Source organism: Nothoprocta perdicaria, unplaced genomic scaffold (assembly GCF_003342845.1).
Source record: "Nothoprocta perdicaria isolate Ctin4 unplaced genomic scaffold, notPer1 scaffold_196, whole genome shotgun sequence".
NCBI classification, from domain to species: Eukaryota; Metazoa; Chordata; class Aves; order Tinamiformes; family Tinamidae; genus Nothoprocta; species Nothoprocta perdicaria.
This window is the reverse complement of record NW_020455160.1, coordinates 1,392,305-1,419,383: the sequence shown is the minus strand read 5'-3', so window position 1 is coordinate 1,419,383 and position 27,079 is coordinate 1,392,305. Positions and strand designations below refer to the sequence as shown.

The window sequence follows — 27,079 nt, the reverse complement described above, 5'->3', positions numbered from 1 at the left end:
GTGAGGCTCAAATTAGACAAGTTGAAACTGACATGAGCAAAGACTTCTTTTGATGAATGACGAACTCCAGGCATTTATCAGAACAATGCCCACAAGGGAAGACTGCTGATATTTAAGAAAGGTTATCATCACTTACCAGATGCCTAAGAGCTTCTATAGGTTAGAAGGCATAAAAGCAAGAATAGAACTGAAAGATAGGAAGAGTACATGTCTGTCAAGGAACAACCATAAAAACAATGTTTTGTTTAATGAAATGACAGTTATTCAGGGTGATGGAGATAGTAGTGCTCAATAAAGATTTCTGGCCAGTGTTCAGAATTCAGCAGGAGGATCCAGCAATATCACCCACAGATAATGGGAGTACTTGTGGACTCTCAGTTAAACAAGAAGCCATGAGAATGTTCCTGGGAAACCAGAGTGCAGCATTCAGTCTTAAGCAAACACTAAGAAAACTGGTATAGGATTCAGTCAGTAAATGGTAGAAATATAATCTAGAATTTATATAAAAAAGATCTTGCCGAATCAACCTTTTTTTTTTCTTCATTCTTTGGCAAATGTAGCCAATGAAGATAACAGACCCAGTGTAATAGACTTGTGGTGTAACCCATTATGTCTCTTTATGCTATTAAAACATGACTTGGGCAAAATTTTGCAGCCAAAGCCATCCAAAAGGTGGGAAAATACAGCAGCCATCTAATCACAAAGGCCAAAAGTAATTCTGTAGTTATACATTGTATCACACATTCCCATTCAGTTGTGCTTTGCAGAATAACTTTAGTCCTTGTGAGCTCTGCTGTAATCTAGAGACAGTAGAGGCAGGTAGAGAGATGCTATGAGCAGCTATCGGACATATCAACAGTAGCAGGCAGCTAGATGGCCTTTAACACTTTTTTTTTTTCCCCTCAAAATCACATTCATGAGAAGAACTAGTACCAATCTTGTTCCCCATATCCTGGTAGTGAGGAGTCTTACTCTGGGCCTATGAAACAATTGCATTTTCAGTTTGACTTCAGGAGGTTCAAATCCATATGGCTGCAGTCAGGTTTGTGCAGTTGTTTGGGGGGTAACACAGTGCTGGGCCTGGGTTATGCTGAAGCATCTTTTTTCCTTTACTAGGCCATTTGATGGAAGAGAGTCTTTCTAATGCTTCCAGCTTTGGCCACATCTGAATTTTTTGGTTGGCTACCACAGCTCTACATAATCCAATTTTATCTTCAGTCTATATTCAATATTGTTTAGCTCAATGTAACCTAGACAGGTGCCTTTTGCCTCTGATTGCTGTATCTATGCAATGATGACTCTGCATCTAGTAACTACATATTCTGACCTCAAATGTCTTGGCTGTGTGCTAAACTACAAGAGTGTTAAACCACAGAGTGCTCAGCAAAAAAGAAATTCTTTACGCTTATTGCTTCCTCAATGCTATGTCTATTACTGTCTGCTGACTCTCACAGAAAACATAATACTAGGACTGGGTTGTTATCTAGTCCATGGACAAGTGCACTGTGCAACCACTTTCTTCCTGTTCTGCTTTTGTTGTGTTTATCTCTTAGCTCCTTTCTACTGCCAACTGTCTTTAATTTGCAGCTTTGTATACCTTGTGCCCACAAACTCACCCAAATGCTGCAACCAGGTGCCACAAAGTTGAGCATGGCACATCACACATAGCATTTTGCAGCATTTTTCTTCAAGTACTCAATCACAGTCCCTTCAGTTCCCTCTCATGAACCGTAATAGTTACTGTACCTGTTTAAACATCTTTTCCCCAGGTTTTCACTCTGGCCACTTGTGATGCAAGGGAGCGTCCGGAGTCAAAGACGCAGTCTCATAGAGATTAAGTCAATGCTCTGTTTATTGAAGATTCCAGCACACTTTTATACAGTAAGCCGTAAGCCGCACCCCTGGCCAATCATGATTTTACACACTCTCCTCTCCCCTCTGTCTTGCCACTGTCTCCGGGGCTGGCCTCCAATCCCGTCTAAGTTTACCTATAAGGTTCCGAATACAATACCTTTTATGCCTAAAAACAAGTGCGCCACAGCTACTCTCCAATCAGCTTCATGGTCACACAGCAGCCAGACAGCTGCCTTTGTTTTTGAGCTGCTGATGGAACAAGTACACTGTCGGCCTTGAAGTTGGTTATCTACTAACAAGGCATYCTGCCTGCTAATAGGCACTGTACGGCCGTCCTCGGAGCGGGCCCCAACACACTTGCAGCATTTTGTTGGCAAGACCTGTTTTCTTGCAGTTCCCCCTCAATAATGTCCAGCATGACTGAGGTGGATTTCTTTGGTTCTCTCTCTACAACCTCTTCCCTTTGAGGTACTCCTGACCTGAAATGAGCCCATTTGTTATGATGCTATAGGAAGTCCCTGGGCATGCCCTTAGGGCAGATTAGCTTTAGTCTTTCAAATATCTCTGGGTACTTTCAATGCAAATTTGTATGGTAGCTGTCCCTAGAGTTGCCCGGGCATCTGGTAGGTGGGGCTAATCTTTCCTAAATATCAGCAGCCTTCCCTTGTGAGCATTGTTCTGAATATTTATTTAAGAAATTCAGGTTTCAAGATATAACTGGAATTCTTCATTAGTTAATATACATCTAAAGTAAAACATCTTTGCTCATCTCATTTGCAATTTATCTGATTTCAGCCTCATACTCTCTCCAGGCTTGTGCTGTGATCTTGGATGACCTCTTCTTTGCTTTCTCTATTAAGGTCTCCATTAAGGTTTCTCACAGTTTTGAGAGTCCTCCTAGAGCCCAGCTGGGCTTGAACTAGAGTGGGGGGAATCTAGTGACTGCGACTGCAGGAGCAGCTCCATGTTTTGGTCTTCTGGCCAAACTGGCCAGAAGTATTGCAGTACTCTTGCCATGAAGTACTAGCAATCCAGAAGTACCTTTCTGGATGAAAGTCTTCTGGCCATGTCACTGCCCTGCCTGAAGAAGCAGGTTTTGGCTTCAAGACGGTGTCTTTTCTTGGCGTGACCGTGCCATCTCCAAAAAGTAGATCTGAGGGAAGGCTTGGGGTTGGAGTCTGGGTTGAAGAAAGAGCGTAGGGGATCGGGTGACAACCTTGTGTACTTGTTCATGGGACTGAGGATATACAGCAGGAGAGCAGACAAGGCCTGAGGATATCATACATGTAGCAGGAATACATAGAAGAGAGCAAGTATGGAGTTGGGGTTCTGGCCTGCAGATGTAGGTGGCCCAGACTGTAAAACTGGATAGCACAGGCAGGTAGCCCTGGGAGTTTCATTATACCTTGATGCTCCAGAGGTCTGCATGCACGCAAATTGTCGTATCACCTCTGAAATGTATGGGAAGCCTGGATACCTCTTTCAGATCCAGAACTATTTTGGCCCTCGCACACCACAAATACATTTTTTGCCCCAGCTTTCCTAGTTAGTAGTGACTTGTGTACTCTTCCCACTGCTCTTGCACATGCTTCAGTTCATGTAGATCCCTGGTTCCCCTGAATCTTTTCTGATTCATACTGAGTAATCAGTGTGTGTAATTTTGATCCTCAAGTTCATCGCACTCTTTTTCTCTTAAAAGAGGTAAAGGATAAAAGATTTTTATTTAAATATTCTTATAACTACCTGTGATCTCTGTAAAGTTATATTCTTCCTTTCCTCTGATCTCCAAATGTGAAGTTTTTGGCTTGCCGCTTCTGATAAATCAGAATCATTATTGTTGTGAATATCTCCATCCATTTGCTGCGTTTGAGAAGCAGACCCGCCCAGACTGGACTGTAGCTCCCTTTCCCACTGTGTGTCTTTCCACCTAGCAGTTCAAATACGTAATGCATTCTTGCTTCTCTACCAGACTCTTAGAGCCTGTGCTCCTCTTTGCATTGCAGATTGCTGCACAGTTCACCCTGTCTCAAGGGAAAGGTGCTTCTTGAAGCTTCTTTATGATCATTTTGTAAATTTGCTTCTAGCTGCCTCCTGCAGCACGTGGCTCAAGCCAGCACGTGGCTCAACTTTGTGCTGGAACTGGTGACGGTCTTGTACAAATTACCAACTGTCTGTCATCTGAAAATGATCTACGAGATCAGTTAAACCAACCACCAAAGAGACTTTTCTGATCTCTAAACACATCCTTGATTTGGTATGGGGGAGGGGTGGGTGCAGAATAACTTCTGAAGCATCTGCTGCTTCTGCAGCAACAATCTCATTTGGAAAGGTGACCCTTGGGTTAGCCTCCTAACAAGGAATCTTGCAATGTAGGATGTATGTTAGAGACCCTTCAATACCAGCATGCACAACCTTATTTACAAAACAGAGCATCTTGGAGCTGTATAAATGGCTGCACAAGAGTGCAAATGCTGTTTAAAAGGATGGCTGTCATGTGTGTCATATGACTGTCATGTATGTGTGTCATAACTCACTGATTACTGCTCTCTTGCTTAAGTGCCAGCAAAGACCTAGCTTTCCTCAACACAAACGTTTCCTGTCTTCATCAAGTGTTTAAAAGGTTTTCAAGCTTAACTTTTTCAGGTATTTTTGGCAGTCATTGCAGACTCCCAATTTTCTGCCATTTTAACTTGCATCCTGCTCCCACTTACACCATTTTCCATCTGCACAAACTCTATTTTCTATATGTAGCAAGAGATTCATCTAAAAACTTTTTTCCCCATTCCCATTCCTTCTTCTAAAGCATCCCCCTCCCCACCACTTTCAACTTAATCCTGCTTCAATCAGCTTTCCAGCCTGAGAAAGCCTTGAGATCTCTAAAGGAAGGGCTCTTGAGCTGAGCACCTAGAAGAAGCGATGAGTGATGACTGTGGATGACTCCCTCCTGTAGGGCATGGAGGCACCAATTTGTAGACCCATCCTCTTATCCAGAGAGGTCTGTTGCCTTCCAGGGACTCACATAAGGGATATTGCAGAGAGGCTGCCAAGACTTGTCCAGGAGTCTGATTATTATCCCGTTACTGTTTCATGTAGGCACTAATGACATCATAGGGAAACTGAGCAACATCAAATGAGATTTCAGTGCCCTAGGGATGGCAGCCAAAAGTGTGGGAGCCCAGGTTGTGTTCTCCTCTATCCTGCTAATGAGGGGAACAGATTCAAAGATGCGATGGCGAATATTTCAGGTTAACAACTGGTTATGCTGCTGGTATTGGCAACAGGGTTCTGGTTTCCATGACCATGGGAATCTGTTTGAGGACCACCAGCTAGTGGGGAATGATGAGAGCCACCTCAGCAAGAGTAACATATGTGTCTTTGCCAAAAGGCTGGCCAACTTCATTAGAAGGGCTTTAAATTAAGCAAGAAGTGGGAAGGGGAGTGTAACATAGACAGGACAATCAATGTCTTGCAGCCAAAGTCAGAAGGTGCCCAGCAGGAGTATGGTAGTGGGGAAGTGAGTATAGGATAGGATTATAGAGGGTCCTCTTTCTGGGAAACCTTCAGGCTCAAATATGTCCCTTAAATGCCTGTACACATGCACAAAGCATGGGGAACAAACAGGATGAACTGGAGATATGTGTGCAGTCCCAGCATCGTGATCTTATCAGAATTACGGAGACATGGTGGGATAGCTCAAACGACTGGAGTGCTGTCATGGAAGACTACGTGCTCTTTAGGAAGGATAGGCTGGGAAGGCGAGGTGCTGGAGTTGCTCTGTATGTGAGAGCGCAACTGGAATGCATGGAGCTCGACCTGGAAGTGGATGATAAGTGAGCTGAGAGCCTGTGGGTAAGGGTTAAAGGGCAGGATAATGTGGGAGACACTGTGGTGTGTGTCTGCTACAGGCCACCTGTAGGAAGAGGAGGTTGATTAGGCCTTCTATAGAACAGCTGGAAGTTGCCTCGAGGTCATAGGCACTTGTTCTCATGGGAGATTTCCACTACCCTGATATCAACTGGAATGACAGCACAGCGAGGCACAAACGGTCCTGAAGGTTTCTGCAGTGCATTGGCAATAACTTTTGACACAAGTTGTGGAGGAGCCAACGAGGAGAGATGGGCTACTGGACCTGGTACTGACAAATAGAGAGGGACTTGTTGGAGATGTGAAGGGAGGGGGTAGCCTTGGCTGCAGCAGTCACGGGTTGGTGAAGTTCATAATCCAAAGAGGAGGAAACAGGGCTGTAAGTGGCCTTGTAACCATGGACTTCAGGAGGGCCTACTTTGGCCTCTACAGAGACTTGCTTGGAAAGATCCCACGGGCTAGGGCTCTAGAAGGAAGAGGGGCCCAGGAGAGCTGGTTAGTTTTCAAGTGGCATTTCCTCCATCCTCAGAAAGAGTGCATCCCTGTGTGTGAGAAGTCAGGCAGAGGGGGCAGGAGACCTGCGTGGATGAGCAGGATGCTCCTGGCAAAGCTCCAACAGAAGAAAGCAGTATACAGAATGTGGAAGACAAGACAGGTCCCTTGGGAGCAATAAAGGAATGTTGTCATGGAATGCAGGGAGGCTACAAGGCAAGCCAAGGCAATTTGGAATTGATAATAATAAGAACTTCTTCATATTAACAACAAAAGGAAGCTCAGGGAAAATGTGGGTCTGCTGGTAAACGGGGTGGGTGCACTGGTTAGGAAAGACACAGAAAAAGCAGAATTGCTGAATGCCTTCTTTGCCTCAGTGTTTACCAAGGGCAGCCCTCTGGAATCCCAGACTCTAGGGACAAGAGAAGAAGCCTGGAGAGAGGAAGACTTCTCCTGGGTAGAGGAAGATTGGGTCAGAGAGCACTTAGGGAAACTTGATACCCACAAATCCATGGGCAGTGATGAGATGCACATCAGAGTGCTGCGTGAGCTGGCAGATGTTATAGCTAAGCCACTTGGCATCATCTTCAAAATGTCCTGGAGAACAGGGGAGGTGCCTGAGGACTAGAAGAAAGCCAATGTCATGCCTGTCTTCATAAAGGGCAAGAAGGAGGACCGAGGCAACTACAGGCCTCCATCCCTGGAAAAGTGGGAACAGCCCATCCTGGCTGTTTTCTCCAAGCACATGGAAGACAAGAAAGTGCTCAGGAATAGTCAGTGTGGATTCACCAAGGGGAAATCACGCTTGACTAACCTGATAGTCTTCTATAATGGAATGACGAGCTGGATAGATGGAGAGCGGTGGATGTCATCTATCTGGACTTCAGTAATGCTTTTGACACTGTCTCTTATAACATTCTCCTGTGCAATGTTGGGAACTGTGGGATAGATGAGTGGACGGTGAGGTGGATTGAGAACTGGCTGGATGGAACAAATCAGTGGTGGTAATCAGTGGCACAGAGTCCAGTTGGGGTCAGTCCTTGGCCCAGTCCTGTTCAATTTATTCATGGACGACCTGGATGAAGGGACAGCGTGCCCTCTCAGCAAGTTTGCTGATGATACCAAACTGGGAGGAGTGGCTGATACCACAGAGGGCTGTGCCACCATCAAGAGGGATTGGGGCAGACTGGATGCTGTGCTGCCATCCAGAGGGACCTGGACAGACTGGAGGACTGGGCGGCGAGAAACCTCATGAGGTTCAACAGGGGCAAGTGTAGGGTCCTGCACTTGGGGAGGAATAACCCTGGACACCAGTACAGATTAGGGGTGGACCTGCTAGAGAGCAGTCCCGCAGAGAGGGACCTGGGTGTCATGGTGGACGACAAGTTGACCATGAGGCAGCAGTGTGCCCTGGTGGCCAAGAAGGCCAATGGGATCCTGGGGTGCATTAAGAAAAGCGTCTCCAGCAGGTCGAGGGAAGTGATCATCCCCCTCTACTCAGCCCTGGTGAGGCCACATCTGGAGTACTGCATCCAGTTCTGGGCTCCCCAGTACAAGAGGGATGAGGAGCTGCTGGAGAGAGTCCAGCGCAGGGCTACCAGGATGATCAGAGGCCTGGAACATCTGCCCTGTGAGCAAAGGCTGAGGGAGCTGGGTCTGTTCAGCCTGGAGAAGAGGAGGCTGAGGGGGGACCTGATCAGCGTGTATAAATACCTCAAGGGAGGCAGTGAGGAGGAGGGGGGCAGCCTCTTTTCAGTGGTGGACAGTGATAGGACTAGAGGAAATGGCTTCAAACGGAAGCATCGGAAGTTCCACAGGAACTTAAGGAAGCATTTCTTCACTGTGAGGGTGACAAAGCACTGGAACAGGTTGCCCAGGGAGGCTATGGAGTCTCCTTCTTTGGAGATCTTTAAAACCCGCTTGGATGCAGCCCTGTGCCACGTGCTCTAGGTGACCCTGCGTGAGCAGGGGGGTTGGACTCGATGACCTCTGAGGTCCCTTCCAACCTTCGGCATTCTATGATTCTATGATTCTATGATTCTATGACTAGGCGATGATAAACCTTGTGAAGTTCAACAAGGGCAAGTGCAACGTCCTGGGCATCATATTTGATGACAAGTTGACCATGAGGCAGTAGTGTGCCCTCATGGCCAAGAAGGCCAATGGGATCCTGGGATGCGTTAACCAGAGTGTCTCCAGCAGGTCGAGGTGATCGTTTCCCCTGGTGAGGCCACATCTGGAGAGTGTGTCCAGTTCTGGGCTCCCCAGTACAAGAGAGATGTGGATCTGCTGGAGAGAGTCCAGCGCAGGACTGCGAAGATGATCAGGGCCCTGGAACACCTCCTCTATGACGAAAGGCTGAGAGAGCTGGGCCTGTTCAGCCTGGAGAAGAATGAGAGGGGATCTGATCGGTGTATATAAATACCTCAGGGAAGGGAGTGAAGAGGATGGGGCCAGCTTCTTTTCAATGGTGGCCACTGATAGAACTAGAGGAAACGGCCACAAACTGAAGCACCAAAAATTCCACAGGAACTTAAGGAAAAAATCTTAACAGTGAGGGTAACAGAGCCTTGCAACAGGTTTCCAAGAGAGATTGTGGAGTCTCCTTCTCTGGAGATCTTCAAGACCCGCTTGGACGCAATCCTATGCCACAAGCTCTAGGTGACCCTGTGTGTGCAGGTGGATTGGACTAGATGATCTCTAAAGGTCCCTCCAACCTTAACCAGTCTGTGATTCTATGATTCTGTGAACCAAGCTGGAAGGACAGGAAATACCTGTTCCTCTGCTGGCAACTGGAGTGCAGCTTATTGGAGCAAAGGACAGTACACAGCCTGTGCACTTCACCTGGCAATACATTGCCTGTTGTCTGTATTAGCAAAACAATATCCATGGCTATTACCAGGAATGAGTAGCTTATCTGTAGCCACAGCAGCATTTAGGAATGGTGTTAAGAGTAGTGCTGAGGACTTGACACCCACACTGCATGCATTCTGGGGCCCAAATCTTACTTTGGACTCCTGTCATGTTCATCCTGTTTGCAGCTGGAGTAGGTTAGATGTGTTCTAGAAATGCATCTTCTAGTCTAACTTCATCTAAAACTAGGGTAAACAACTGAGAGATTCTCTTCAAATGAACATTCCTGATCTGAAGTAAAACACTAATGTAAATACACCCTCAATCATCTAACAGGGACTGAAGCTCTGTTGCTCTTATAAGAGGCAGTGTTTGGAGAGATGTGTCACATAACAAAAAAAAACAACAACAAAAGCCTTGCAGCAGCAGCCACAGAGAACTTACCTGTTTTACTCATAAAGGGGAAGTTAAAGAAAGAATAATTCAAGACCTGTGAATTTTTAGATGTTGGAACACTTAGCAGACACTGAAAAAGAAAAAAAAAAAGAAAAAAAAAGCTGAATCTAAAACTGCACAAATTCAGTAACAATTCATTAACAAAGGGTAAAATGTAGACTTTTGCATGACAATCATTGGCACAATTTACTAAATGTTATGGAGGATTTTCAATTGCTTGAAATTTTTAAGCTTGACCTGGGTCTCTCTTCCTGGAAAATGTGCTGCATCTGTACCATAAAGACTAGGCTCCTCACAGGATTTACTGGTGGACATTTCTGGGCTGATTATGCAGCAGCTTGGACTAAATTCTATTGACTGAATGGCACCTTTTGTGCAGAACATCCACGAAGCCTACAGACAATATTTTTAATGTTGCAATGAAATACCATTTGATTACACCAAATATAAAACTTTCCAAAATCTTTGCCCTCCAGAAGCCTTCAGCTCATTGTCATGTTAACTTGTGACTTTCTGTGGGAAGCAACAAGAAATCTTGCAGTGCTTCTCTTTACTTGGCTTGTTCCAGATTTTATCACTTATTGTTAACAAAATAATAACTAGCAAAAATATGGCAGATTCAGCTTAAAAGTAGACTTCTGCTCCAGCTATCAGTTCTGTATGTTTTTGTAGCTCTTTAGATTCCTGCAACCTTGCCACATCTCAGGACTAAACTGAATCCCAATCAAATGGGAATTGCTTTGCAATTTCAGGGAATGGCAGTACTGTCATTTGCAAATACTAGTTTCCTAGGTGGTTCTTTAGGCTGCTGTGGTTGGGGAGATGCCATAATTTAAATGAGAGTAAACAGTGTCCCTTATCACTTTAGAGTTCCCTGAGTGTTCTAAGAATAAACTTCAGTGAAAGAATTGTAATAAAGAAATTGCTTTCCTGTTCCTAAATTCTCCATGTAGTTACCATGATAATGTAGTGTTGGGAATGTACTCCCCTTTATCTCCAGCCTCCTTGGGAAGATCTACAAAAACTTTCTCTCTTCAATTTTTGTCACTTGTCTGTTTTGGAACATCCTTCACATGTGGATGCATCTCATGCTGCTTCCCATTTCTAAGGAATGGATTCTTGTGTGTATACAGTGCATAAGGAATATATAAATAATTCCCAAGGCTGCCTGCAGACTTTTAAAACCTGAGAGTGAAGAAGGAAAATCTAAAGCTGTTCACCTGGTTAAGCACTTTTCTTTTCACTTTTAGGTCCACCTGTTGAGCCATTGGAGCCAACTAGGCCTTTACCAACTCTTCCTGTTCGCAGAATTCATTCTACTTCAGAAAGAAAACATGAGAGACAACCAAGACCTCCTAGTCCTCCTCTGGGTGATAGGCCTTCTCCTCCAGGCACAAAACCGAATATCTGTGATGGCAACTTCAACACTGTGGCTCTCTTTAGAGGAGAAATGTTTGTTTTCAAGGTATTAAGAATTCTGACTTAACCACAAGGCTTTCCACTGAGAAAGAAAATTAAAGTATAAGGCAGTTACAGTAGCATTTGAAATGTCTCTAAAAATAACCTTGTTCCCCTGAAGCTAGTGAATGAGTAATGTTAGCAAAAAGTGTAAGCAGATTGGATCCGTAATATTTATAAACATATGCCTGGTAGGATTTGCAAGCTAAACAAACTGCCCAGGCAACCTGCACACCAAAAAGGGAACCAGCAGAATTAGCAGACAGTTCAGATGCCACCAAGACGAAAAAGGAGTCACCTGACAGCCAGAAGGCAATGCCAGTGACAGAAGGGGGGTTAAGCTTCATTCATGCCAGAGATGGCATCAGCTGAAGCCTTGGCTTCAGAGAGCATGCTTTTCTGTTGGGAATTTATAGCACTAAACCTATCTGAAACTCTTGGGGAGTTTGAATCAACCTTGTTCATAAATTACCACCAAAGCTGAAAGAGATTGTTTGCTCCGTAGCCTGCATATTAGAGTGCCTTGAATCTAGAAGACCAGGGTCTCACACCCAAAATACCTGTACCTTGCACTCTGCCCAGTAAGTATGAAAGTGGACAGGGAAATATTGAAGGTGACTAAAAGTGGGCAAGCCCTGTCACTTGCAGAAAATGCCTGAACTGTAAATAGTAGAAGTGTGGGACAGTATTTGAGAAATGTATCACATGTTCTTGCCCTGCTCTTACTCTTCTCTAAGCATCCACTGTGACTTTTTAACTAACAGTCCTGTTATTATCTAAGGGATCCTGGAGTTTGATAGTTCAGCATCAGTTGCACTGGGTCAAGAATGACACTGCAGCAGGAAGACATGCAAGGAACTTACAGATGAGTTCCTAGTGCTTCCTCCTGCTCCTCTTTCCTCTCTTTTCCTACTTTGCTTCCTGCCCTTTTCACTCAGCACCAGCAATGAACTTTTCACCCTTTTGGGGAAAGCACAGTGCTAGTTGCAACATGAAGCATTTTTCTTACTGGAGACAGTGTTGGGCTGGGTTGGAGTCTGAACCAGGACTTTGTGCTTATTCACCTTTGGCAGGGATTAGTAGTGCTTGACGATGGACACTTCCTCCCCCTCCCCCAATCTCATATGATTGCAAAATAAAAATACTCAGGCAGTCTAAAGACCATTCTGCTCTTCTCAGGATCGGTGGTTCTGGCGTCTGCGCAACAACCGAGTGCAGGAGGGCTATCCCATGCAAATTGAGCAGTTCTGGAAAGGCCTCCCGGCGAAGATTGATGCAGCCTATGAGAGGTCTGATGGAAAATTTGTTTTCTTCAAAGGTACTGTATATTTGAGTACAAACCTATCCTTGCCTGAAATCACAGTTTTCTTTCATAGCAAAGATATTGAAAATGCATAAATATATAGTTACACATTACTTTTATTTTATTATATTGTATTGTATTACATATCAAGCTTCAATTGTAATGGCATGCCCATATGCTTTTTCTGAGGAGATGGGAAAATTTGCTGTTTGATACTCTTTCTAAAGGCACTACATATCCATTCTCATGCTGAGACCATTATTAGATCCTTGACATTTCTGGAGAAAATCCTGTCTTTTGAGAGTAAGGTATAAGCAAAGAAGAATGAAAGCATCACGAAGCCTCTGTATAAAAGCACAGTGCTTGCTCTTCTGAAATAATGCGTGCACTTTCAGTCTCACATCTCAATAAAATATTAAAACTGGAGAAGGTTCAGAGAAAGATAGCAGGATTGCTCAAAAATATGGAATAACCTCCTACAAAGAACAATTAAATAGCCCAGAACCCCTTAACCTGAATAAGAGATGATCAAGAGAGGCTAAGATCACATAAGAGCTAAGATCACATAGATGTAGAGAAATTGAATGGGAACAATTGTTTAAATCCCTGCCACAAGAAGATCCAAGAAACATCAAATGAAAACAAGAGGTATGAGAATTAAAATAAACAGGAAGAAGCAGCTTTTTCATATAAACCATAGCTAAGCTGTGGAAGTCCTCATTATATTATGTTTCCTTGTAGTTATTTTATATTTTTATCATCTATTAAACAGGCAAATCCATCTGTTTCTGTCTCTTCTTCATCTCTAGGAGATAAATATTGGGTTTTTAAAGAAGTGACAGCAGAACCAGGATATCCACATAGGCTTGTGGAACTGGATAGCTGTCTTCCCCGGGAAGGCATTGACACAGCTTTGCGTTGGGAGCCTGTGGGTAAAACCTACTTCTTCAAAGGAGACAAGTACTGGAGATACAATGAAGACAAGCGAGCAACGGATCCAGGATACCCAAAGCCCATCACTGTGTGGAGAGGAATCCCTCAGGCTCCACAAGGAGCTTTTATCAGCAAGGAAGGCTGTATGTATCTGCCATCACTCCAACTATAAGATTAGTTTGCTTAGTTTAGGAATTTGTTGAAAATGAGTTGTTACAAATATTTGGACTGAGATAAAAATTGAGATAGAAAAGCCAAGGTCACTTTGACACCTCTGAGTTCAGGCAGTTTGTGATTCTTCCTGACCATCATCCCAACCCATGAACCTTATCAATTTCTTACTGTAATTCCAGCTCTTTGGGGCAGTGATGTGAGACAAGGGCTGTCAGGCTGGATGTCTGGAAGACTGCAGTGAGAACCAGCTAAGCAGAAAGTCAGAAGCAAGTGACCCAATGCTCCCTCCCTTTTCAAATCATTTGAGACTGATTAGAAAAGGAGTTTTGGAGTTCTTTGGGAAGGCAAGAGGTAGTTCAGACAATACACAGCATAAGGATTTTGATAACAGCATGATAAGAATGTTTTAATGAAAGCCAAACCTTCCAGATGCTGTGACCAAAAGGACTGATCTTATTCAGCATTTGCTCCCTCAAGTCGAGTGGAAGGAACCATACATGTATAAGTATTCAGTCAAGCTCTATCACGCACAAGCAGATACTTATTCTGTCACTATGTGGCTCTCTAATGAGGAGCACATATTTGCAGATGCTTTAGTAGAAAAAAACATTATTGCAGCACATTTGCTTTGAAATTGGGGTGAAGAGGGAGTGAGGCTAGTCTTTTTGTTATTCTCAGCTTAAATCACGATCATCCACTTGGCCAAGGGGAACTGTACACATCAATGACAGCAAAGCTCCCGCAGGCCAGGGCTAGAGCTTCTCCTTTAACTCCTAGCTCCAAAAATGACTTAGCATAGCTGTATTTGTGGAACATCCTTGATGAATGCATCTTATTTGCCTAAATAGCCACCATCCTTCCAGCTTTTCAGGTGCTGTGAACTTCACATAGACAAAAAGAGATTATCAAGTGGGAAATGGTGTGGTGACTAATATTCTGTTCTCTTTTCTAGTTTATACTTACTTTTACAAAGGGAAGGACTACTGGAAGTTTGATAACCAGCGGCTGAGTGTGGAGCCAGGCTACCCCAGGTCAATTCTCAAAGACTGGATGGGCTGTAACCAGAAGGATGTTGAACGGAGCAAAGATAGACACCTCCCCCACGACGATGTGGATATTATGGTGACAATAAATGATGTGCCTAGCACTGTAAATGCAATTGCAGTTGTCATCCCTTGCATTTTGTCTTTGTGTATCCTTGTCCTGGTGTATACGATCTTCCAGTTTAAGAACAAAGAAGTGCAGCAAAATGTTGTGTATTACAAAAGACCTGTCCAGGAATGGGTATGACACAGCCAGCGGCACATTTCCATTCATTGTTCCCGTGAGGACTACAGGAAAAAAAATAATAATTTTTAAAAGTGGCATTTGAAAGTCTACCAGACAAAACAACTTCAGCGACATACAAACTTTGAACCTCCTGGGATGGAAAGAAGCAGAAAAACTGGAAAAAAAAATATAGACAGCCTTGCAGTATGGAGTCTTTAGCTTCTTGCTGCCTCGGCCATGTATCACTCTAGGTGTGCCGCTCACCATAGGCTCACTCTGCAATGTCAGAGACTTCGAGACAGGCTTTCTTCAGACTTTTTTCAACTGACCTGGGAAACTTCCCTCAGTGCCCTGCACCGATGCTCCCTGTTAAACCCAGCATTCTCCAGTGTAGCTAAACCACTCCTCAAGACTCATTTTTTTAATAGCTGTCTCATAAATGAATTAAGATCATGAAATCTATGAACAGGAACACTTCAGTATCCTAAGTAGAAGGCATTCTGATGCTGAATCATTCTAAAAGATCTTCTTAGTTTATTACAAAATCCAGGGAATTACCCGGATACAATTTTCCAATACCTGCTGGTCAGAGGTTTTGTACATTCATGATTACTTGATGTTGCCACTCAGCATAGTGCAAAAGAAACCATTAAGTGCTCCAAGAGGTAACTGAGTATAGAGCAGAAGCTCAAGAAGCACCAAACCAGACAACATAACATTACCTACTAACATCAAGCCCTAGATTGGGACAATCTGAAGACAAATATTTGGGTCTAAAGAAACCAGTCATGGGAATGCATGTTTTTGTTTTGGGAGTCATTCATGAAAGGGGTATTTAAATATGATATAATGCTGTTTTAAGCTCCCACCAGCCAGAAACAATGAACTGATGGTTATGAATATAATGAAAAAAATATGTATAAGAGTACATTGCACTCTGCCCCTGTTAAGATGCTGGGAAAAGATGAATTGTTGTAGTGTGGCATGTGTAACTAGCTTGTGGAAATTGTTTGTTGGGTTTAAGGAGAATGGAAATGTTTGGAGTGAGATTGTTATTTTATTTTGCTGAAATGGTCAAGATACAGTAAGAATTAGGCCTGTCTGTAGAACTAAATCTAATCTCTGTAGATGTTACAAACATTGTATGACTTAGATATGTTTTTTTGTTGTTGTTTTTGCTCACCTCTTCACTTGCAAATATTTGGCAAAGGTAAAGGGACGCATGCCATACAGTAGAAGAGTTCATCACTAGCCACATTTGCCAGAAGCATGAGAATCAGAGAAATTGTAGAGAACTATCTGAACGTTCAATTAGTAACTTGCTGCAAGTCTCCTCTTAAAACAGCAGCTTCTGTTTCTCTCTCTTACAGTGGTGAATTGTTCAGGCTGTGGTGCCTGTCCACAAACTTAGCCCATTTTACTGTTGATGCTAATTTTCCTACCATAAATCAGAGTGGAAGAAGACTCTCTTGCAATGCAATGTAATGGTAAAGTCCAGTCCTGTAGGAAAGTGCCATTCACATAGGATATATAGTGTTTTAGATGCTGAGCCTAAGAGATAGGTGATTAGCACAGACCCTCTACCAATAAGTGAATTTTACTGAGTGCAACGGAAGCACAAAGCACTGACCTCTTACTATACAAAACAAAACAAAACAAAAAAAACCCCAACAGCTTCATGAAAAGTCAACTATGAGAAAATTCAAAGAATATTTATTTTCTTGCCAATTAATGCTTTAAGTATTTGTTATTACAGTGATAAGGAAGAAGAATTAAGAAAGATTTTTAGCATTCTAAATTTCTAACTAGCACTCAAATATTACGCTGAGAAAAATTAAATAGGCAAATAGATACCTTTAGTGAAGCCCACTACATACTGAGTGGTCTCAAATTGCATTTTGTTCTTTATATTTAATTTTCATAGAGAAGCCATTTATTGTGTTTAAACATAATTGCAACGTAAGCAGATGCAAAACTTTGAATTTTGGTGAAAAATGTGATAGTGTCTCGTGATGGGTGAAGGAGTGCAAAGGACCAAATAAAATCAGAGCTGTGAATTAGACCACACCCCACCACGCTGCTGAGTATGTTCCTATGTGTCTGATATATGTGGTAGAGCGCGCACTATGAATGTCACAGCCATGTGCTACCTTGAACTCATCTGTATGCTGCCATCTCTTTGGAAGCTGTGACAGCCCAAAGCCGTGAGCCGTGAGCAATTTGCAGAAAAAAAAAAAAAAAAAAAAAAAAAAAAAAAAAAAAAAAAAAAAAAAAAAAAAAAAAAAAAAAAAAAAAAAAAAAAAAAAAAAAAAAAAAAAAAAAAAAAGAGAGAGAGAAAAAAAAAGAAAAAAAGGAAAACAAAATTTATAGTCTGGAGAAGTGTCTGTTTTTATTTTTACCCTGTCATGTCAAAAGGCAGACTGTTGTCTCCATCCAAACCTAGTTTGAACCTGACTATCAAGCACAGGTTTTCATAACCTGCTTCTGGACAAGCTCAGGAGGCATTGGCTACATCGTCAGCCAGCAGAGGAGTTGAGAAAGGGCTCTTCAAGGTTGGGCTCTGGAACAGTCTGGTTAGAGGCCTGCAGTTAGTGGTGGCCCCCAGGAGTCTGTATTGGGTCCAGTGTAGTTCAACTTCTTCATCAAGGACCTGGATGAAGTGGCAGAGTGCCTCCTCAGCACGTGTGCTGATGGTACCAAGCTGGGAGAAGTGACTAAAACCACAGAGGGCTGTGCTACCATTTAGAGAGACCTGACAAGACTGGAGAGATGGGAGGAGAGGAACCTCGTGAAGTTCAACAAGAGCAAGTGCATGTTCCTGCGCCAGGGGAAGAATAACTGCATGCACCAGAAGAGGCTGGAGGCTGATCTGCAGCTCTGCAGAGAAGGACCTGGAGTCCTGGTGGACAACAAGTTGACATCGAGTCAGCAAGGGCCTTCTTGTGGCCACCCTTCGTGGCCACCCTTGTGGGTGGTCAAGAAGGCCAATGGTAGTCTGGGTTGCAGTAAGAAGAGTATTGCCAGCAGATATGGTGCTAGTAGAGTAAGTTCAGAGCGTTTCTAAGATAATGGAGCCTCTCTCCAATGAGATAGTGGAACCTCTCTCCTATGAGGAAAGGTTTGAAGAGCTGGAACTGCTAAGCCTGGAGAATAAAAGGCTGGGGTAACAGTTGGGTGCCTTTTCTGTTTAACAGCTACCTCTTGGCTGGTTCCTGGTGCACACTAGACTGCATATTCTGATGCACCCTTTGGGTGCAGGTAAATGCTGCATATTTTAGATTTCCAATCTAAAATTTTTTGGATTTTTTTTTAGTTTGCAATAACTTCAGATCAGTCACTAACCTTTGGGAAATCCAGGAGCTGCCCATGGCACAAGTTCAAGTCAACTCTGCAGCATCTGCCCAGTAGAGCACACTTGCAGTTTGAGGCTGATACACTACCAAAGCATCAAGAATCACTGCACACACACAACAGTAAAACAATCTCCCTACCCCAGACACTGTAGTTATTCCTATATTTTCATGTTTTTATTTCTGCTGGGAGCACAAAAGGATACCTGTTGCAAGCCCAGAAGGCTATTGAAAATCCAGTTTTAGTATTTGAGCTGCTTTTTTGGTAAAAGAAATAGAAAAGTCAGCTCTGGTATTATCCAGAACAAGGTTTAGCTGAGGTATCTTAAAAGTAACCAGCTGTCCTCCCAAAATCCTGTTCTTATTTACCTTGTTACTGTAAAAAAAAAGGATGCTGAATGTGATTTTCATACACTTTTCTCTGTGCATTCAGTAAATCCTGCCCCAAAGTACAGGGTTTTAGAAGGCCCTGTATGGCAGGGAACAGCACAAAGTACTTTCAGTCCCTGGAAACTGAAATGACAGGTACATACTGTAAAGATGCTTGGTTCCGAGGCAAAAATAGACAAGGATAAAACTGAGTTACTCAAGCCTGAAACGTGCATCACCATGAGAATGTGTGGTGACAGAGATGCAAGTCTCTGTCCTCACTGTACCTGAGGCAACAGTCACTGCAAGCAGCTGATTGTTTAGCTCAGATCCCGACCTTAAGACTGAGGGAGACCAGGAAGAGCTCAAGGGGTAGTGATAAATGGGGCCAAGCCCAGTTGGAGGCCTGTGGCCAGTGGTGTCTCCCAGGGGTCAGTACTGGGCCTGGTGCTGTTCAATTTGTTCATCAATGACTTGCACAAGGACACAGCACCCTGAGCAAGTTTGCAGATGACACCAAGTTGGGTGGAGTGGCCGACACTCTGGAGGGCTGTGCTGCCATCCAGAGGGACCTGGACAGGCTGGAGAGTTGGGCAGAGAGAAACCTAATGAGGTTCAATAAGGACAAGTGCAGGGGCCTGCACCTGGGGAGGAATAACCCCAGGAATCAGTACAGATTAGGGGTCGAACTGCTGGAGAGCAGCTCCATGGAGAGGGACCTCGGAGTCCTGGTTGACACCAGGTTAACCATGAGTCAGCAGTGCCCTTGTGGCCAAGAAGGCCAAAGTGATCCTGGCCTGCATCAGGAGGAGTGTTTCCAGCAGGTCAAGGGAGGTGATTCTGCCCCTCTACTCAGCTCTGGTGAGGCCGCACCTGGAGTACTGTCTGCAGTTCTGCGCTCCTCAGTATACAAGGGACATGGAGCTCCTAGAGAGGGTCTAGTGGAGAGGTACAAAGGTGATTAAGGGACTGGGACATCTCTGGTATGAGGAGAGACTGAGTGAACTGGGCCTGTTTTTTCTGGAGAAGAGAAGGCTGGGAGGGGATCTGATTAACATGTATAAATACATGAAGGGAGATTGTAGGGAGGAGGGGGTCAAGCTTTTCTCAGTGGTGGCCAGTGATAGGACAGGAGGTAAGGGGTACAAGCTGAAACACAGGAGGTTCTATCTCCAGGTGAGGAGGAACTTCTTTACTGTGAGGGTGACAGAGCAGTGGAACAGGCTGCCCAGGGAGGTTGTGGAGTCTCCTTCTCTGAAGGTCTTCGACACCTGCCTGGATACCACCCTGTGCCACAGGCTTTAGGTGTACCTGCTAGAGGTCCCTTCCAACCTTAACCATTCTATGATTCTGTTATTTGCTTTTACCTTATAAATTAGTCATTAATCCTCAGTTTTAGTGGGTGTGGGACCTCCCATCTCACTCCATGGGGACTCCCACTTTTTAAAAGTCTCTGCTGAAAGATAAAGGCTTTAGGAAATTGGAGCATTAATTTCATTAATTAAAGCTGTATTAAAGCTACATGCCCTACACAACTTCTTCACAAAACCCCGAGTTACAAGATGTTCCTTCCTTCCTCAAAACCCTGAGACTGCTCTTCTCCATCCTACTGCACCTAATTCTGACTTTTCCGCATAGCTTCTAAGGTTATCTGTCCCGCACAGCACAAATAAATCAGCTGTGGTTTCCCAGCTGTAGTTTTCCTGCAACACCTCTCAATGCCTGAAGTCACACTGCCTTGTGCTGCTTACTACCAAAGGTAGGTTTCCTGCTCTCTAAATCCATAGGATTACTTGGAGTCATTAAAACCTTTTGGTAGAAAAATCTTCCAAATATCTTTTACAAATTCAGGTAGGTTGCAAAAGACCTCCCTCTTCCCATGCATGTGGACTCCTTTAAAGAACTCTGTAGGTCAGGAATTCCAAATTAAAAACTTGGCTTGTATTCTCCCATAATATCAGATATGCATGTTTCCACTAATTCCAATGTTAAAATTTCTATAAATTTTCCTTGTATATAGATGCACCTGACCAGTTCAAAAAATCTCATTTGCCCTTTAAAACGAATATTACATTTGCCACCTTCCCATCTTTAAGTATCACTGTAGTCTTTACAAGACACCACAGTGAGCAATAGCCTCTTTGGCTCCTCACCATCTCCACCACCACACCAGTATCTTTTCTGTTTAACATCCAAACTGGATTTCTCAAAGACTGGATGTTTTTGTTGATGTTGTTTACCACTAAGCACACAACACATACCAAGAACAGCACTGCAAACTCGGGTTCCTACCCATCAATTAGAATGAAAAAAGTGCAGTTACGTAAGTGCAGAAGAAAGCCCCCACTTTATTCACTTCGCAGCTGTGAATACATGCCAACATTTGTAGTAAGGACAGACTCCACCATTTTACATGGGGCCCTGTGAGCAAAGCAAAGTAGCTTGTGGCTCTCAATACTAAAAGGAGGAGACATGGAGTCAGTAGCAAGCAAGGTGGCCCTGTCTATTAAAGGGGCCATAAAAACAAACAAACGGATTGTTAGCCACACAGTAGAAAGGGCTATGGGCTGCTTAAAGTTTCCCCAAAGGCAGATGGAAGGTGAGTTGTCTAAAAAGGGTTGACCCTGGCTCCATTATCCTTCCAGACAAACCAGGATGGCACAACTGTTACAATTCAGAGAAGATTCTATTGCAATCTTTATTTGAAGAACATCCTTTAATCAAAGAAATACTTATAAATGCATCCCTAAACATCTGAAGAGCAAAATCAACAACAAAAGTGAAATTTGAATACTCTATAAAGCCTGAAGCACAAGGGCCAAGAAAGAGCTAATGCCCACAGAGCATTCAGGACAGTATTCCATGTCCTCCAGGAAACCCAAGTGAGTAGTGCAGCCGTGTGGATTCAAGTGCCTCTACCTCCCCTTAGTACAGGAAGCAGAGGCCTTCCTCTGCCTTCAACACACATTTAAGAGGAAAAGCATAAAAGAGACATTAAGTAATAAAAGTTGTGGTTAAAAGGAAACGACTACTGTGTATCTGAAAGCAGTCTCTAAAGCTCCTTCTCATCATCCTTGCTCTCCAACAAGGGCAGATGCCCTGCACTAGCCAGCTCCCTAGTCAGAAATGTATGATTGAATGGAGGAACTGGTTAGAACTGGATTACCTTTTTATCTACGTAAATCAAGAGGAGAGCATTTCAACCTCATTTGATTTGCTGGTTTCTAAGAATTTCTCGGTATAGGTGGTCAAGTCATGCAGAGCACGTTTAAGCCTACTGAGAGTAGCATGCTTTTCTAGGCTCCCTCGCAGATGCCTCAGAAACAGCACACAGGTCACGACGCACATGCAGGCAACAGACCAAATCCTACTCTTACGTAGGCAGTCCACACAAGCCATCTCTGGATTAATCTCTTTAAGAAAGCACATTTTACTTATTTCTCACTTCAGAAATCCCTTTTCACTGCCATATGGGAACAGCCACAAGTCAGGACAAGAGAGCAGCTGATACCTTCCAAATGCTTTTGTAGCAAGTAAGCTCAAGCGACTTTTGGCCCTTAAGTCTACCTAAAGCAGAAGTACTATTCTTTAGCAGAAGTGTGGAAACAGAAGACAGTGCTGTATGTGTGCTGAAACAGTGCTGTGCAACAGAACACTGATCCATGATTCAAGGCAAAATAATACCCAATACTCTAAAGCTAAGAGTAAATATTGTGGCGTAAATATTTGTAAATATTTTGGGGGTTTGGTTCAGTACGACAGAGAGAAAGAGTTCTATTGTTCTTAGAGAATATCAGCAGAGGGATACACAGCATTCCTTATTTATAACTTGTACATGTTATTAGTCAGTTTTGTAATCATACTTAGTTTACAAAACACTATACAAAGGTGGATTTGTAGCCTCTTCCTTGTGATAAGCCTGCAGCAGAAAATCTAGAAATCTGTACTCCACAGTGCAGCCTCACACTTCACTCCTTAGGAGCTTCCTGGAAGGTGGGAACTGTCACTTCTCATGTCAAGCTGAAAAAACAAACAAACAAAAACAGAAATAAGACTTAGCAGATCAAGTGCTGGAGAGTGCAGAAGGCATTTCAAAGTATAGTCTGTTCTCAAGCTCTACTTGCAAAGCAGCAGTGCTTTTTCCCTTCCCTTCCTAGAATATTTCCCTTCCTAGAATACGAGTTGGAAAAAGAGTTCACCAGAATGCGTGGGTCTAATATTCAGATGTAAGAACAGCCTTTCAAGTTGACAAGGGTGAAATGTATGCTCAGCTCTGTCTGGGAAGTTAGTAAAAATTCAGAGCAAGTTTAGTAATGACATCATTACTAAATGACGACTGTCTAAAATGACTACTAAAATACTAAATGACTAAATGTCAGAAGACATCAAGCCTTTATGCAAGTCCTGTGAAAGGACAGCAAAGAATTCTTTCAAAGAATTCCTTGTTCTTTCCCTATGCAATAAACCATTCTCGTATATTTATATGAAAACAATTTGGTTTGATTTACACCTCTAATTTACACCTCAAGAATTACACCTCTAGCACAAAAGCATTGACCCTAAGAGTTATAATTAGTTAAAAGATCAAATGAAGTTTGAATGGCACATTCACCTCCAAAGATATCTTATACATTTTTTATTGCCTACATCACAGAATAGGCAATATCCCATATCACTACTACACCATATAGAACTTATAGAAAACAAGGAAACCTGACTCCTATTAAAAAGGAAGTTAGACAAAGCTTTGGACTAAAAGCCTAAAAAAAAAAAAACTTAATTAACCAAGCAACCAAAAAGAAACCCAGCAGAAATGTTCAAAGGCATCAGAAAAGCTCTGAAGTCTTTCTGGCAGCACATATGCTTCTAGCAAGCACTTGAAATAAAACCATTATGGCTTAGAACAGTCAAAATACAAGATCCTAGGCAAAGTCACGAACATTTTAACTTTTAGAACATGCTTCTTTTTCAAAAACATCATATATGCCATAGATAAGCACTGGAGAAACAGTAATTGAAACCTGAAGTGAATACTGTTTAACACAAAAAGAAAGCATTATGTAATTGTAATAAGATCTGTTTTACTTTTCCACGTTGCAGGCTATAAAACTTAGAATCATAGAATCCTTAAGGTTGGAAGGGACCTCAAGAGATCATCTAGTTGAATCCCATGGCACATGCAGGGTCACCTAGAGCATGTGGCACAGGTTGCATCCAAACAAGTTTTGAAGATCTCCGGAGAAGGAGACTCCACAACCTCTCCTGGCAACCTGTTCCAGTGCTCTGTCACCCTCAGTGTACCCTTATGAACCAAAAGAGTTAGGAAAGAACAAACCTTTTTGTTACAAGGTAATTCTTGTCAATAACTGAATAAAATGAAAGAGTTGGTGGGCGAGGGAAGAGAAGGGAAAATCATCTTTGAAAACAACTAGATTTCGAGCTTCACTGTAGTAAAATCTTGGCCATTTAGATTGTTCTCACACACAGGGTTAGATCCTCCTTACCTGTCAATCAAGGAGTCCCTCATGTTTGTAGCAATGGTACTTGGTTGTGCTTCGTTCAATCTGAAGACACTCTCAATAACAGAGAGTTCAGTACTGGTTGTATCCAGCCCGCAAAAGGCACACCAGTCATTTACTACCATTCCGGCTGCAATGACCTCACTGCCACGATTCACTGTTCCTGCCTGGCAAAAACAAACCACCGAGGGTTAACAGGGTAAACTGGCAGCAACACACTTTCTTGTTACAAGTCTTTTCAGCTGTGGCCTCAAATCACACTCCTGAAAATATACCAAAACTTCTGCCATCAATAAATCTATAAACATTTTAGATAAAAGTTGGTGACTAATGAAAAGCCTTTAATATATGGAAAGCAAGTTGTGTGAAATTCAGAACAGGAAGCACAAAGGTATAGCTATCCTGAAACACACAAATCCAGCTCATAATAAACAAAAGCTGTTGCTGTTCAATTCAGTAGGGAAAGGATTTTATGACTGAAATTAAGAGTTACCTTTGGCCAGATCACAGACAACTTCATATTCTGCCAGGATGAATCAGCACTAGTTGTGCAATCGCTACAGAACAATGCCTCAACAAACTAAAAGTGCTGTGTAGCTTATTCACACTCAAAGACAGGGAAAATGTCTTAGAGAAAAAAAAAATACAAAAACATAGCAGCATTAAAACTGAGAACTGTGATGGAGGGGAGTGGGAAAAAAAAAAAAAAAAATCACAACAACACTCTTACCACGAGTGGGACCTGAAGCAATGAAGAGAGTTCATCCTGATCATCAATTGAAGTTTTAGGATGCACAATTCCTCCTTGGTTACTGAAAACACAGTAACTTCCTACCAGCACCTGATCAGCTACTGTTTGTCTGAAAACCTCCACTTTTAGTACATCTGCCAAGATCTCTTCCGTCTCCTGCAAACAGGATGCAAGAATAAAGTTCTCAATAGAATGGTACTGCAGAATTAAAAGTCAAGCTACTCCTGCACACAGCCATCAGTTTTGAAAACCTGCTCACGCTTTCACAGTCCATTGGAAATTAATTATATAAATATTTTGTCATTTTCATTTATCTTGGCATTCCAAAAGTGTTTCTAGTTATCTAGCATAGGGAGCTGAGAACTGGAGGACTATAAACACAGGTCTGTCTTTCCCACAAAATGTTATTTTCCCCCACTCCTTCCAGAGAGCTGTGGCAAAACATGAACCATTTCAAGACCTGATCCCTGTCCAGTGACCAGTGTCCAGTCTAGGACGTACCAGACTAGTGTATTTTCAGGTAAGTCTAAGAACTTCCTTCTTTCCTAGATAAAGTTCTGAGGTTTCATCATAACTTATTTTGACTTCTTCCTTCCTGGACATCTTATCTACTTTTTTAATACTGCTTAAATCATAGCTGCAAAGATCACTGTCTTTCTTTTTGGTGTTCCTTACATCAATTCCCATTTCTCTGTCACCTCTACCACAAATTGAAAGCAAATATTCTAAGAACCTTCAGTTCCTAGAACCACACAACACATCTCTCCCATGCTACTAAGATATGTGGTCTGAAATAAAAAGTGGCAGCAATATTCTCTCCAGTATCCAGGTTTTACATTTTCATAGAACAATCTTCCAGTTTTCAATTTTACATACCTAAACCAAATTGCACCTGGCACAGCCTCCTATAGCACAATCCCTCAAATAGAGCTAGAAATTCTAGAAACTTAACTAGAAATTTCAAACTGCAGCTTCTGAATCACTGCAAATACATTTCCTATGAATTTAAAAGCGTAAGAGCCATATACCCTGTCAAGATCTGGATGAACAAGAGCTACATAGTCATTGCAAGTCGTGACGTTGCCCAGAGCTGAGAGCCGCTCTTCTACTCGCTGGATTCGTACAGAATCTGGAAGGCTGTTGCGGATGTGTTGAAGCTCTTGGTCAGTCGTACTGCTTGGGACTAGCAGTCCGTGCCTGTTCCCTGAAAAAACAGTAAAAAAAGAATAAAATAAGTTCTGAACTGGACAAAATAATTCTGAAGACATGTTTCCTGTGGGCTTACTGCTTCCCTAAGGCTCAGGTAACACTTTGGGATTGTTTTTGCTCCATCCACTCCTCACAGGAGCAGAATTCAGCCCAAGAAAAATAATATTTCCATTTAAAAATGAAACAGTGTCACAGGTGACAGAAAAATGGAGTGAAATCCAGTCTTATCTCAGTGCAGAAACCAGTATGAGGCAAGCAGCACTACTTGCAATCACTTCTTCCATTCAAGAGACAGAGGAGGCACAAGGTTCTCAAAGAATCCCTTTGAGACAGGCCTTCTCTCCCAACACGAGAGACTCTTCTTGCTCGTGCTGCTTAGCCTGGCGCAGAAACGGGCGGGAAAGACCCTTTCCGCGCCACCAACACCCGCTCGGGGCCACCCGTTTCCGCGGGAATCTCGGGCCTCCCTCGCGCCGCACACCTACCCACACACATGCGGCCGATGATGCGGCAGCCGGCGATGGAGGCGTGAACCACCGGGATGGTCCCGAACAGCTCCCCCTCGAACACGCTGCGGGAAAAGGCGCCGTTACGGGGGGGCCACCGCCGCCGCGGGCAGGGACACGCGGCGCGGAGCGGCCGCTCACCTGTAGAAGTTCTCGGAGCCGCCGATGGCCACGAGGCAGTAGGCGTTGGTGAGCTTGGCGAAGCAGCCCAGCTCGTTGTTGTTCTCAAAGCTTGCGCGCACCGCCATGGCGGCACGGCCGAGACTTCCACGAGCACCTCCACCCCCAGCGGGCGCCGCCGCTTCCTTCCCCCCCGCCGGAAGCCGCGGGAAGAGGCGGCGGGCTCCTCCCGTGCCTCTCGTGCGGGCGCAGCGCCGCCGCCGCCCGGGAGGACCGGCAGGACCGGCCGTGGCGCGTGCCCGTGGGCCGCCGGCGCCGGTTGTCGCGCACTGCCCGGCCGCAGGCCTCACCCGTGTGCCCAGAGCTCACCGGTGTGTCCAGACGCCACCTGTGCGCACCCACCGCGCGTGCCCAGATATCCCAATGGCCGTGCAGATGCCACCCGTGTGCCCAGATGCCAGCCGCATGCACCCATGATGAGTGCCCAGATGGCAGCTGTGTGGCTACACAACGCCATGTCATCCTGGCACGGCACAGCTCAGCTCACCCATCTCCCACGGAGGGACCCAACACAGCTCTCTCCACCAGAATAACTCCTT

At 43.7% G+C, this 27,079-nt stretch overlaps 2 protein-coding genes across 2 annotated transcripts in view; one reads left to right on the top strand and one right to left on the bottom strand.

Moving 5' to 3' along the window:
• The window catches only part of MMP24 (matrix metallopeptidase 24), a 50,839-nt gene extending 34,279 nt beyond the window's left edge, over positions 1–16,560 (top strand). Inside the window, exons 5-8 of the mRNA XM_026037294.1 lie at positions 10,770–10,984; positions 12,157–12,295; positions 13,090–13,356; positions 14,340–16,560. Coding sequence (XP_025893079.1) covers positions 10,770–10,984; positions 12,157–12,295; positions 13,090–13,356; positions 14,340–14,677 — 959 coding nt within the window. The 3' untranslated portion in view covers positions 14,678–16,560. The remainder of the gene's footprint in view (positions 1–10,769; positions 10,985–12,156; positions 12,296–13,089; positions 13,357–14,339) is intronic.
• Positions 16,561–21,107: 4,547 nt separating this feature from the next.
• On the bottom strand, positions 21,108–26,660 carry EIF6 (eukaryotic translation initiation factor 6). The gene is made up of 6 exons (XM_026037328.1): positions 26,502–26,660; positions 26,340–26,425; positions 25,674–25,849; positions 24,625–24,801; positions 23,880–24,061; positions 21,108–22,395 (listed from the first exon to the last, which is right to left on the bottom strand). The coding sequence occupies exons 1-6, from the start codon at positions 26,606–26,608 to the stop codon at positions 22,386–22,388; spliced, it is 738 nt and encodes a 245-aa protein (XP_025893113.1). The 5' UTR covers positions 26,609–26,660; the 3' UTR covers positions 21,108–22,385.
• Between the last annotated feature and the right edge of the window lie 419 nt (positions 26,661–27,079).

What these genes read in the sequence shown, in the direction of transcription:
- EIF6 (XM_026037328.1), bottom strand. Translation starts at nt 26,608, where the DNA reads ATGGCGGTGCGCGCAAGCTTTGAGAACAACAACGAGCTGGGCTGCTTC. An exon ending in GGCTCCGAGAACTTCTACAG is followed by an intron (nt 26,426 to 26,501) that starts GTGAGCGGCCGC and finishes CTTTTCCCGCAG; the next exon opens with CGTGTTCGAGGGGGAGCTGT. An exon ending in TGCTTCAGGTCCCACTCGTG is followed by an intron (nt 24,062 to 24,624) that starts GTAAGAGTGTTG and finishes TGTTTTTGCCAG; the next exon opens with GCAGGAACAGTGAATCGTGG.